We start from the raw sequence: 12,510 nt of genomic DNA on the forward strand, positions 1-12,510 counted from the left end.
ATAAGTATACTTATATGGTTTTTTTTTAATTAAAAGATTTTCATTATTGTACTTTGATAAAAAAAATTCAAAATTAATCATAAAATGTAATTCTCAATAGATTGATAAACCATAAGTATTACATTAAACAATAACTAATTCAAACCATAAATGTGTCTACTTCATGAGATCTTAGTTCTAACTTAAGTTTGAAAGCATAACATAATAAAGTTTTATAATCTTGAACAATTTTTACTTCAAAAATGAAAAATAGAAACAAAACTTTATAGTAATTTTCCTAAACAAGAAAAGTTTTTGGTCATTGAAGATGAGAGAAATACAACATCCATAAAGTTGACCATTACAAAAACAACAATAACAACAACATGATACCAGCCTGCCATCATTTAATTTGGAAAGCCTGAATATACATGCCATTCTCAACATAGAACAAACACTTGTGCAACATTTTCTCAGTAAATTCCGGGGATGACCCTGTACCGAACCTTCTCGCAGTACAATTTCCAGTATTTTCCATACCTACAATAACAATCACATGTCAAGATTTTATGCCTTTATCTGTATGAAAACGCGCAAACCATTATTCATTTCGTCTACTTATTTATTTTTCTCTACACTGGCATCGGTTTGTAAATTGTCTACACCTGTTGGACCAGAAACCACTAACATGATCAGATTTTGTCTCTCCCATACAAGCAAATAAACTAGTAGCACTCGTAAGGTAAGTTACGTGGTTAAAAAGAGCTGGAACAGTCCAGAAAAATGCAGCTAATATTTCTGGGACATAGTGGTTATGAATGAAAGCTAATATTGCACAAGTGGCAGTTATATTTACATGGATCAGCTAAAATTACTTACTTGGATCAGCTAATATTTCTTCTTGGTTATGAACCCCCCGCATTCATAACCAAGAAGAAAAAAAAATCCAGTTAGTTCAGATTTACATGGCAGAGCCTGAAAACGTACCATCCCGAAGTTAAAAGAATGTTGCTTTTTGTTTCCCCAGTTGTGGTAGTGTAAGTGGCAGTTATCTGTGAAACAGAAAGGGAAGAATTATGCAGGATTTAGCAGCAGATATACAGAAAATTGTATGTATAATGAGAACCAAATAACGAGTTTCAGAGAACCATATACCTTTGATGGAGCTTTACCCCAAACCAAAGCTTTGCCATTTGTTCTGCGAAACTCTTGCCTTTGCCTATCACAGTCGTAGTTGATGTATATGCAAAGAATGCCTGCTACTAGGATGTAGAGTGCCAACTGTGACAAAGCAAAGTAGACAACTAAAATTAAGAATTAATTTAACAGGGACAATGGGGAAATAGGACAGAAAAGAAAGTATGGTTGGTTGCAAAAAAAATCAAGTCTACGCTCATCTCATGGGCTTGGCAGCTTACAAACAAAGTTACAAGCATTCAACTTTTGCATTTGGCTGGTAGAATAGATTTGCAGCTTCTAACTCAAATCTAGAATCAAATTGCCAATATACAGCTTTTACAAGCTAATAATAATATTACTGGTGTATACCAAGGGGAGTTAGCTCAAATGGGAAGACATGTGGTTTGCTTCCATAAGGTCTAAAGTTTGAATCCCACCAAGGTATCTACATAGCCATTGCTATAGTTTCCTACTCTCTAGTAATGCAGAAAAGTGTTCACATTTTGAAAAGGTTGAAAAACATTTTGGAACTGTTCCTGAACAAAAGCAGTAATATTACATTTTATTGACCAAATAAACTTAGAATAGAAAACTTTATACCTGAGTTCCAAGGTGTACGGGATGATTGACCAGGTACATGCCAGGAGAAGTATATATAGAAGGCACCCATACAAGGCATCCCCAGCAAATATAAAAACCAGCTGTCAAAATGATAGGTACAATGATCCAAATGAGAGAAAGTATGAACAAACCAAAAGAACGAGAAAGAAGCAATAGATAAATTCAGCACTACAAGAACATTTGTTTAATAATTATTTGGTCTCTTCTAATCACAGTGAAAAATTAGGTAGTAGAAACAATTTATCTGCTAAAATTAAGGCCAAGAATTTGCAACGTCATGGTAGCCAATCCAAGTAATTGGGATCAAATACAGCAATAGATGGAAAAGGTTAAAGGGGAAGTAACTATAATCTTCGAATGGTAACGAAAGTAAGAGACTTTAATGATGATGACTTCATAGAAGACAAGTTATCTTATTTCTATCTCACTTAATTCATAAATATAAGTTATGCTTAGTATGCATTCAAAAAAATAATAAGACATCTAAATTTGTACATGTTCCAAAATATCAAACCATCCAGAAGATTATTGCCAAAATGATGTTTAATAAAATAATGGATAACAAGGATGGAAAGTTAAAATAAAAGGATGTAGAACCTCGATCATGTGCAATATCCATTGTGCTCCAGTATCCAGCTTCCCACCAAAAAAACTTAGTAACATACACCAGCATCAATATGGTATTAACAAGCATTGAATCAGCCACTTTGCCGTTCACTTCATACTGGTAAAAAGAAAAAAGATAGACGTTAAATACTAGGAAAAGAGCTAAAGAGTGTGTCCACAAAGCAATCTGTTGTAGAAGTGTAAAACAGGAAGGTCGGGTCTGATTTAGAGGTAAGAAATAACCACCAGGCCAGCTGCACGGGCACACAGTAAAGTAAGATTAAGTGTTCTTTTTGTTCAAATGAATTATACAGAGAAACAATCCTTGAACAAGAGGGAAAATGATTGGCCGCTGGAAATGGATTGTAGAGATTTTGTGGCAAAGCAACTCAGATTTCGTGACTGGCTTTCCTCTGTTTCAGATTTTGCAGCTCCATCTTCAAGTGAACTGCAACAGAAAGAGATACCATACACAACAATTAAAGGACATCTTATTGTTACAGAGGATTTGATAAGTAAAGTTTTACATGTTAAAGATGTGCTACTTGACCTGATTGCATAAAAAAAAATCAACAGAAATTACACAAGAACAAGTTAAAGATTGTAACAGTTACATTAATCTTTATTTTATTATTATTATTTTTTTTGGGTGGTGGGGGGGAATAAGAAGTACAAACCTCTCATCACCAACAACCGATGCAGCTTTGTTTGTCTCACTGGAAGCGGAAGGCTAAACCTGATTGACCTCTTTCGTACCATCTGAGAAAAAATTATTACAACAAAACAAACTAGTGAGTTACACCTTGAATTTTCTCATCTCCAGCTTAATGGACAATTGACATAGTAAGCGGATGTTTGTGATGATGGTGAAATGTACAAACCAAAACAAAACTGTTCATTGCTAATTCTAGTCAATAACAGCCACCTCTAATTTCAATCGCAAACAAGAAAATGCATTCGAAAAAATCGACATTATCACTTTCAAATTGAAAAGAAGCATAACCTAAATAATTCTGAATAGCCTTCTGAAGTTCTGGATGTTTTTTCCCCGAACATTCTTTCAGCATCGATTCAAATGCCCGTGTAACAAAACCACCAGCTGCACCACCCGCCATTTTTACTTTCTTCAATCAAAATTCCCCTCGTTCCGCAATTCTCCCCAATCTTAAACCAAAAAAACATGTGAATCAAAAGGACGCCTGACTGAAATTAGCATCAACCAGAAACAAATGCCGAGAACTCGGATCGAAAGCCATTGAGCCAAGATCCGATAAAGGAAAGAACAGCTATAGATGAGCAATTGCAGAAACATGGAGAGAGACACTTACCTTAGACTTTTGCAAGTTGCGAAAGAGAGATCTGAAAAGGAGGAGAGGAGAGTGTATTAGATCTGGTGATCTGGTACGGTTATAGAGTGTGTTTCACTCTTCTTCTCCTACTGGCTACTGGTCTTCTCTCGCGGAGCTCGGAGCGAAGCCTCGGACATTTCCAATTGCCACCGTTGGCTGGATTGAGAGGAGGGACTTTTGAGAGGGAAATTTCATATAGAAGCACCTGTACCCTTCCATTCATCCGTCGGTCATGCGAGAAAGAGAGAGAGAGACCGAGGGGAGAGGCGTGAGGCACTATACCCTTCCATTCATCCGTCGGCCATGCAAGAGAGAGAGAGAGAGAGAGACCGAGGGGGAAAGGCGTGAGGCACTATACCCTTCCATTCATCTGTTGGCCATGCGAGAGAGAGAGAGAGAGACCGAGGGAAGAGGCAGACCGAGGGGAGAGGCGTGAGGCGAGAAGGTTATGGTAGAGAGAGAGAGACAGAGGGGAGAGCATTTGCTTTCGTTTTATGATATTAGAGAATGAAAATGTGAGTTAAGAGTTGGGGAAAAAGTAAAAGCGGGTGTTTTAACAAAAAAATTCATTTGCCGCCCCTTTTTTTCTCTTCCGTGTTCTACCCATTTGGCTAATCATCAATAATAGCGTTTTTTAAATTATGTAATATTTTAATGTAATATTTAGTCAAATTTGTTGTAGTGTAACAATCTTTCCATAGTCCACCATCGAATCTCAACCAACCACAAACAATCAAAATGCAAACAATCATTCAAATATCCATTCAAATGCAGCAGCAATGCTAATAAGCATGCCCCACAATAGTCACACAGAAGTCAAGGGCCAGGCCCTATCAGTATCTCATGCTCCCTATTAGCCATACAGATTAAAGCATTTACATTTCATTCAAACACTTACGCATGTAATCACATATATATAATTACCAAACCCTGAGTCGAGCTTGTCTTTAGCGGTGATGTACATGTCTAGCCAGTCTTCATGAACCCTTAAACCTAGACCGCTCTGATACCAAGTTGTAACGTCCTGGATAACCAAGACTGCTACACTGTGCAGTTAAAATAGTGCAGGACTTGCTAATCAACTCATTTAATTGAAAATGTGATCCTAAGGTCAACAATCAAATTAGTGTTATAATATTTTGATCGTAAACGGTTAATTTTTCATTAAAATAGATGTTTCGTACATGTGATCCCAAAAACAGGGTTAAAAAGAGAAAACTTACAAACTCTCAAAAGTTATATACAATCAGTGGCCACTCTATGTCAAAATGCAAGTTTTAGGCTTCTGTCCCTACACTTTCCTCGGCCGTCACAGACGAGCAGCTGACAATGTAGACCTCTCCCCCAGAGCTCTCCAACACATGGTTGATCTAGCTTACCCTTGCCTTTACCTGCACCACGTAGCACCCGTGAGCCAAGACCCATCAAGAAAACCAAAATAACAATCACATGCAACAATAAGAATATTCAATCAAAATTATCTCATATAATAATAAAACAAAGTATGGAAAATTAATTAAAAAATTGCAATCACATAATATCAAGTGATTAGGGTTGGCACCCTTAGGCCAAGCCCCCTGTCGATCCAGCTAGCCCTGGCTCACTTAGGCCGGGATGCGCTCAATATGCTCAACATTTACCCTGACTCCCTTAGGCCGGTCATTCTTATATTACAAATCAATCTTACAAACACATATCACAAGCAACCAATAATTGGGAATCTCAATCTCGTTCATAACCACGCAAGGTACAGTTTTCTTACCTTGAATTCCGAGCGGAGATAATAGAGCAGTCTCGAGCACGAGCCTCAGTCCTGAGCCTTGACGATAAACCTAGTCACAATGGCCAATAGGTATTTTCCAACTTCTAATCCAAATAAATACTTAGGAGATAAAAACTAGGCTCCGGGACCTCAATTTCTACTAAAGCGATAGTAGAAATTGTCCTCAGTGCTTAGGTTCGAACCCCCAAGCCTCACCAACCTTCAAAACCAATCTAGGGCAAAACCTCTAGGTGGGTCGCGACCTGGTCCTTAGGGTCGCGACTTGCCCCTAAGTTAGAGACCAAGAACCCAAGCCATCGAGGATGCAGGTCGCGACTTGCCCTAGGGTCGCGGCATGCTCCCTACCCAAGAGCACACCCAGGGCTTATAGGGCACATGCGCCGCAGCGCGCCCCTTTCAAACCCAGATGTTCTGGGTTTTTCTACTCATTTCTCCCAACCAATTTTCCCAATCAGAACTAAACCCAAACACGAGTTGAGGATTAAATCATACATTTTAGACACCAAAACCTTAGCAATTAAACCAAAATCACTATCCCAAATCAATAAGAATTCATCACTAAAGTACCCAAACCAACTGATCATTACTCCCAAAACCAATCATCAAATTCACACCCATGCCAACCAAAACTCTTAACAAAAACTCAGCAGAACTCAAAGATTAAAACTAGAGTTCTTACCTCCAATTGTAGCCCAGTTCCTCCAACAATATCCTTTCTCAAACTCAGCTTAATTCTTCAGTCTAACCAAGCCAAGAATCATCTTCTTTCCCTTAGCTTTTCCTCTTGTGTTTTCCTTCAACTTCCAGCTCAATTTCCCAGCCTATGCTCCTTCAATTCTCCAAAAAAAAAAAATTCAGTTCTCCCTAAAGAGAGTGAGGGAGAAACGTGAGAGAGAGAAATATGAGGGTAAGTTGATTGTTCTAAGTGATTTCTGGCTAAGTCTAGAATCAAAGATGATATATCATTTAACCCCTAAAAAGACTATTTTGCCCTCCCATATATTACTTAGCCCTTTAATTGTTCTAAGGGGAAAATGGTCATTTCCCCAGTTTCCCACTAATTCCTCAAATGTTCCAAATATTCACCAATTAATCTTGTCATATCCAAATAATTACCAAGTACTTATTCAATATCTATAAATCCCACAATGTTCTCTAAATTCCCATAAAATACCCCAAGGCTCCCCCCGAGCCGGGTATAAAACCGTGCTGTGACTATTTCGCTAATCCCCTCACTAGGACCGTCTCGAGCCATATGTTGCAAATATATTCACATAAAAATGTGGTCTCAACAATTTATCACAAATAAGCACATTTATGCCCTCAATGAGCCAAAAATTACAAATATGCCCTTATAAGCTATAAAGGGCCCACATGCTTATCTATTACTCATAAACATGCCTATAATATATCCATATAATCATATTAATCATGCATCCCACATAATCATGCATTTTAACCATTTAATCACACATATACCAATTATGCCCTCCTGGCACACTAATCAATGCCCTTAAGCCTTATTAGTGATTTTTGTTCGGTACATGCTGACTTAGGCTTCTTTTCTCCACCCTGGTCGACCCCTGAGATGCTCCTCTTTTTACCGTTGCCCCCATCGCTGCCTTGAGGGTTTGCGCTATTCTTTCCTAGCTTGATAGTGGTCAGGTGGTTTATGCTTTTTTCTTCCTTCATGATAGCGTCATCTAGCTTCATGTATTTGTCTGCTCGATCCAGAAACTCCTGGAAGGTGTTGATGGGATTCCTGTGTATGCTATCCCATAAGGGACTATGATAAATTATTCTTGCCGAGATGGTAACGAACTTCCCTTCATCTCTTACTATGGATGATCGGTTTGCCTCCCTCATGAATCTTTGGATGTAGTCCTTAAGGGATTCATCCTTCCCTTGCTTGATGTTAGCTAGTTGATTGGCATAAACTGGTTGAATCCATCTAGCACTAAAGACCTTGCAAAATTCCTTCCTAAACTGTTCTCAGGAAGTGATGGATTCAAGATTGAATTTTCAATACCATTCCATAGCTGAGTCAGAGAGAATGGTAGGGAATACCCTGCACCTATAATCATGCTCAACACCGAGTAACTCCATCTGATCCTCAAACTTTCCAATGTGTCGTAATGGGTCCTCTTTCCTAGTGTATGTTGGAAGTTTCAGGGTCTTGTATTTCGGTGGTGGTTGAGCAGCTTGGATCTTGGTAATAAAGGGACTCCCACTTCTGTGAGCCAACTCGATATCAAAAGGTTTCTTTGTCAGGCCCTGAAAATCCATGGTGAGTGCATCTATTTGAGCCTATACTGCTAGTGGGATCGCTGCTCCAGGTGGGGTAGATGTCCCTGGTACCCCCTCTTGAGTGTTGGTCCTCCTATTGATTACCTCCCTCAGATCCTGAGGTTGTGCATCTTTTTCGAGCCTATTGAACATGGTATTGGTGTAGTTCATCAGTTCTTTTCCCTTGCAAAATTGAGGGTGTAGGGATGGTAGGTCCTCCTTGCCCTTGCCAGTGCGATCCTACCCCCGAGCCTCTCCTCCTACATGACTTTGAGAATTTGAGCAGTCGTTTCCATTCCTGTCATGCCTGTCAGATGTCTGACTTTCCTCTCATGTGTCGTTTCGTCTGTCCCCCTGGGAGGGGGCCTTTGGGTTGGTAACACTCTTACTCCGAGATGAAGTGTTATTCTTCTTAGTCATCGAGGAGGCAATCTTAGACTATGCCTCTTCATCCTGTCTCTAGGAAAGTGGCTCTAAGAGGATCCTTGGGGTTCGACTTCTCCCCTGGGACTCCCTGTTACTTCTATCTCGCATCCCTGCTGCTTTTTTCTGAGCCTCCCTCATCGCCTGAGCAGCAGTTTCAGCATTAGCTCGTGCTAACTGGGTAGCCGCCTCCAGGGCCACAGCAGCCTCCTGGTGCCTCTGGACAGCTTCCTTCTCCCTCTTAATAATCCTATGAACTTGCTCATCTATCTCTCGCCATTGTCGTTCCATCATCGCCCTCTGGAGGGGAATTTCTACAGCAAAGGCCTCCTGCCTCGCAAGAAATTGCGCCATCTCCTCCTGGTGAGCGTCTTGTGGATCTTCCGCATCAGGTTGATCTCCAACCTCCACCTGAGGTTTGTTAACGGGATTGATGGGATCCTAAGTGGTGGAATCCCTGGGAGTCATCTTCTTTGTCTGGTTGGGTTTTGGAGGCATCATAAAGCTAATGAAAGTGTGTTTCTTGATTTCGTACTCTCAATGAAAGCACCAAAATGTTGACCTGTGAAATTGGCCAACGGTCGTATGTACAATATACTACACCTTTTGAATGAAATGACTATAATATATGATAGAGTATATATATTTTAAACAAACACACAGAAATTTTATAGTGGTTCGCCCTGTTCTGATGAACAGTAATAACCTAATCCACTTAGTCTTTAGTATTGAATCACTCGACAGATAATTACACGGATGAACTGAAGTATTCACTCGTCACTAATTTGCCCAAAAGTTTCTCCCCATAAAATATCTCACTCAAAATCGTTAAAAAAAATCCCCAGATCTCGTTTATGAAGCCCTTGGTCCTTTATTTATAGTACCCAGGGGCTGTTACATGATCAACAAGACGGGGGATTTTGGTTTGGTACACAATCATTATGAGTAGAGATACATGTCCACCTCCACATGATTATGAGATCATGGGTCTTATCGTTGCTTCTATTTATCATAGTTGACAATGCACAATTGAAACCTTCGGGAAAATGCTAAGTCTTGGTTATTCTATGAGACATAGGTGCTAGGCCCGATGACCCTTTAGAGCTAGGGTGCTAGGCATGATGACCCTCTGGGTGCTAGACCTGTTGATCCTCTGGGTGCTAGGCCTGTTGATCTTCTGGGTGCTAGGCCTGTTGATCTCAGCTTGAACGAACGTGAACTTTATCCAGCGAAGTGTATTTTGGAGTTTAGGACGACCACCCATGTGGCTCTTGAGCATGTCAGGCGGACCACCCCTAAGGGGTTTAGGCCTGATCAACTTCCCTATAGGTCCTGGACCTATCTTTTTTGCTCATCGGTCTTTTTCAAATACTTTGTCGTTTTTCCCTGACTTGTGATGCCACGTGTTGCTTTCTCATTCGCCATGTCATCTCTTGATATTTTAGGGATAAAATCCTTCAAACCATCAAATGATTCAATCCATGCATACAGGAAATTTTTTACAATTTCAAGGGCAAGAGGCTTGGGAGTCTCTTGAAACTTTTTTGGTAAATTCACAATAGTTGAATTGTCTTGATACTAGATCGAAAGCATACAATGCACGTAAGAGAGGGGGAATTTACGATGTAAAAGATGACATAGATATAAAAATGTCTTTAGCAAATTTCACCAAAAAGGTAGAAGTTATGTCATTATGTCAAACAATAAATGCTCCTATGACACCTAGTAATTAGGTTTGTTTTCTATGTTTTAGTACAATTCATAATACCCAATCTTTTCCTTCATTGACTATTTACTGGAAAGCATTCTCTAATGAAGCTAACGCTCTTCAAGCTTATGGGAAACCATCTGATAGCCCATTTTCTCCCACCTATAATCTAAAATGGAGAAATCATCCAAACTTTTCATGGAGATAGAACCAGCCTCCAATGAACCAAGGGCACCAATTTTACATACCCAATTGAATCAATGCCCAACCTAATATGTCATATCCTCCACAACAACAAAGAAAACCATCTTTAGAGGATACCCTAGAACAGTTCATGTAACGACCCAACGAATACAAGACAAAACACATGTAGAAATTTAAACTTTTACTTAAAATTATTGTACCGAAAATCTATATAAAAAAACTTTTCAGAAAATACTGTGTCCGCTCACTTTTAGTTTAGCAAAGAGAATTACAACTACTCTTCGACAGATTTATAGCAAAACAAATGTCATAAATGAAATAACAAGCTCGTAGCTTTTTCTTTTCAAAATGGTGTTCCATGAAAAACCACTCTAGGTCGGGCCACATGTACATATCCACAAGTAGACTCCAACACTCACTGATCCACTTTGCCTTGGCACTTACCTACAACATGAAAAACTAGGTAAGCGACAACACTTAGTAAGAATAGCCTTACACACAAGTATACTAAAACCCATTAACGGGTCGACCTATGGTAGATATCGCTACTGGTCATTAGGGTATTGGATAAGTTCCAACCCTATCATACAATTCTCAATAATAGCCATAACAGAAAATCGAGCACTTTGGTTGCACCCAACAACCAACTTTCATACATATCATCACAACCTACACTCAAAAAATTCCCAGAACATTCAATATAGATCACCATATCCGAATAATAACTTTGGTTGTTTCTAACGACCAAGTTCAAACATAACATAATAACTTGCACTCAGAAAATTCCCAAAACATACAATATATCACTTATATCGTAATATCCTGCGCTCAAAAGATTCTCAGAATATTCAAGATATATTTAACACGCATCATGACTAAGCAATTAAATTATCAGCAAGGGATCCAGGCCTCAACCCAGTTCCATCGTTAATGTCCTGGGTCCAACTCAGACACTATTACCGTTGTCCTCACTCCAACCAAGACTATATATTCACCATGTCTTGGCTCAAACCCGGACTATATATTCACCATGTCCTGGCTCCAACTAGGATTATATATTCCCCACTTCCTGGCTCAAACCCGGACTATATATTCACCATATTTTGGCTCCTACCCGGACTATATTCTTACCGTGTCCTGGCTCCAACCCAAACCTTGTTAGGAAAGAGTTTCCTAATACGCAACGGAATTGTGTGATGAGTTGGCCCAGTGTACAAAAAAAATTATGTTACATATTTAAACTACTTATAAATATGCAGATCCATTAATATACATACATTAATCATAAACAAGAAAAGAATAAAGAACATACCTCTTGATGCCTATCAAGTGTCCTTGCAATCTTTTCGTATCCAAGCTTCTCCCAAGTATTCACACCAAGATCTTTCACAACGTTCTCTACACCTCAAGAAGTGTGTGGGTACTTAGAGAATAAAGGATGGTACATTTCTGATTCACATTGATGTACTCAACACATGAGATCAAGAGAATAGGCCTGAGATTGCTTCTGTATCTTTTCAGGGAGAGATCGAAAGTATCATTATTTTCTTAGAGCGAATAATTGAGTATATTGTTATTTTCTGATAAGTCTAACTTATAGAGAGAATATTTAAATTTAAAAAATAAATATGTAACCAATTACAATTTATCTTTTAATTAATTAATTATCTTATTAATAAAAATATCAAAACTATATTTTTGAATTTTTTATTAATTAATTAATTAATTAATTAAAAGTGAAAATTTCACTCCCTGATTACTATAGATGCACGCCACACACAGTCCAGGGACTGTGTGTGTCATGTAGTACCCCATAAAATAGGGGAATTTATTTTCTCAACTATTATTTAATTATTTTAATAATGTAAACATCAAAACTAACTTTTGACTTATCCATTAATTAATTAAACAAATAAATAAAAGTGAAAAATCCAATCGTGTTTCTTTACTATGCTACACGCCCAAGTGAGACCCTAGGACTCCTTGGTGTGTGTAGCTCCCTACAAAAGAGGGTCCAAGATTTTTTCCCCAATTATTTATTCAAACTACCTTATTAGAAAAAATACATCAACTTGATAATTCATTCAAATTTGAATCTATTATCTTTTTAATTAATTATCACATATAATCAATTATTTGAATAAATATTAATCTTTTAAATTCAAATCCAATTTGAACTTGTCAGATTATTATCTCCCACTCAAATAAAGATATTTAATTAATAAAAATCAATTTTAATTAAATATTAATTTCAAAATTTTAATATTTATTTTATTATAATTTTGAAAATTATAATAAATTAATTATATATATAATTTCGAAAATTACACAATAATTAATTATTAATTAATTTTGATAATTACAACTAATTT

The 12,510-nt window shown here is 38.0% G+C and overlaps 1 protein-coding gene across 2 annotated transcripts; it reads right to left on the reverse strand.

The window, feature by feature from the left end:
* Nucleotides 1-210: 210 nt before the first annotated feature.
* On the reverse strand, nucleotides 211-2,526 carry LOC133829053 (7-dehydrocholesterol reductase-like). 2 transcript variants are annotated; one of them, XR_009891489.1, is made up of 5 exons: nucleotides 2,377-2,526; nucleotides 1,759-1,859; nucleotides 1,135-1,260; nucleotides 859-1,031; nucleotides 211-519 (listed from the first exon to the last, which is right to left on the reverse strand). XR_009891489.1 is itself a non-coding variant. In XM_062259009.1 (5 exons), exons 1-5 carry the CDS (start codon nucleotides 2,471-2,473, stop codon nucleotides 453-455), a joined length of 456 nt encoding a protein of 151 aa, XP_062114993.1. In that variant the 5' UTR covers nucleotides 2,474-2,526; the 3' UTR covers nucleotides 211-452. The 2 variants fall into 2 exon arrangements, 1 of the variants encoding a protein (XP_062114993.1); XM_062259009.1 differs by having other exon boundaries at nucleotides 967-1,031.
* Nucleotides 2,527-12,510: the final 9,984 nt, after the last annotated feature.

This window comes from Humulus lupulus, chromosome 4 (assembly GCF_963169125.1).
Source record: "Humulus lupulus chromosome 4, drHumLupu1.1, whole genome shotgun sequence".
Classification (NCBI taxonomy): Eukaryota; Viridiplantae; Streptophyta; class Magnoliopsida; order Rosales; family Cannabaceae; genus Humulus; species Humulus lupulus.

Excerpts from the sequence above, each read along its gene's own strand:
- LOC133829053 (XM_062259009.1), bottom strand. The coding sequence starts at position 2,473 with ATGCTTGTTAATACCATATTGATGCTGGTGTATGTTACTAAGTTTTTT. Across the intron at positions 1,860-2,376 it reads GGATATTGCACATGATCGAG|CTGGTTTTTATATTTGCTGG; the intron begins GTTCTACATCCT and ends TCATTTTGACAG. Across the intron at positions 520-966 it reads ATTCTTTTAACTTCGGGATG|GTATGGAAAATACTGGAAAT; the intron begins GTACGTTTTCAG and ends TTGTTATTGTAG.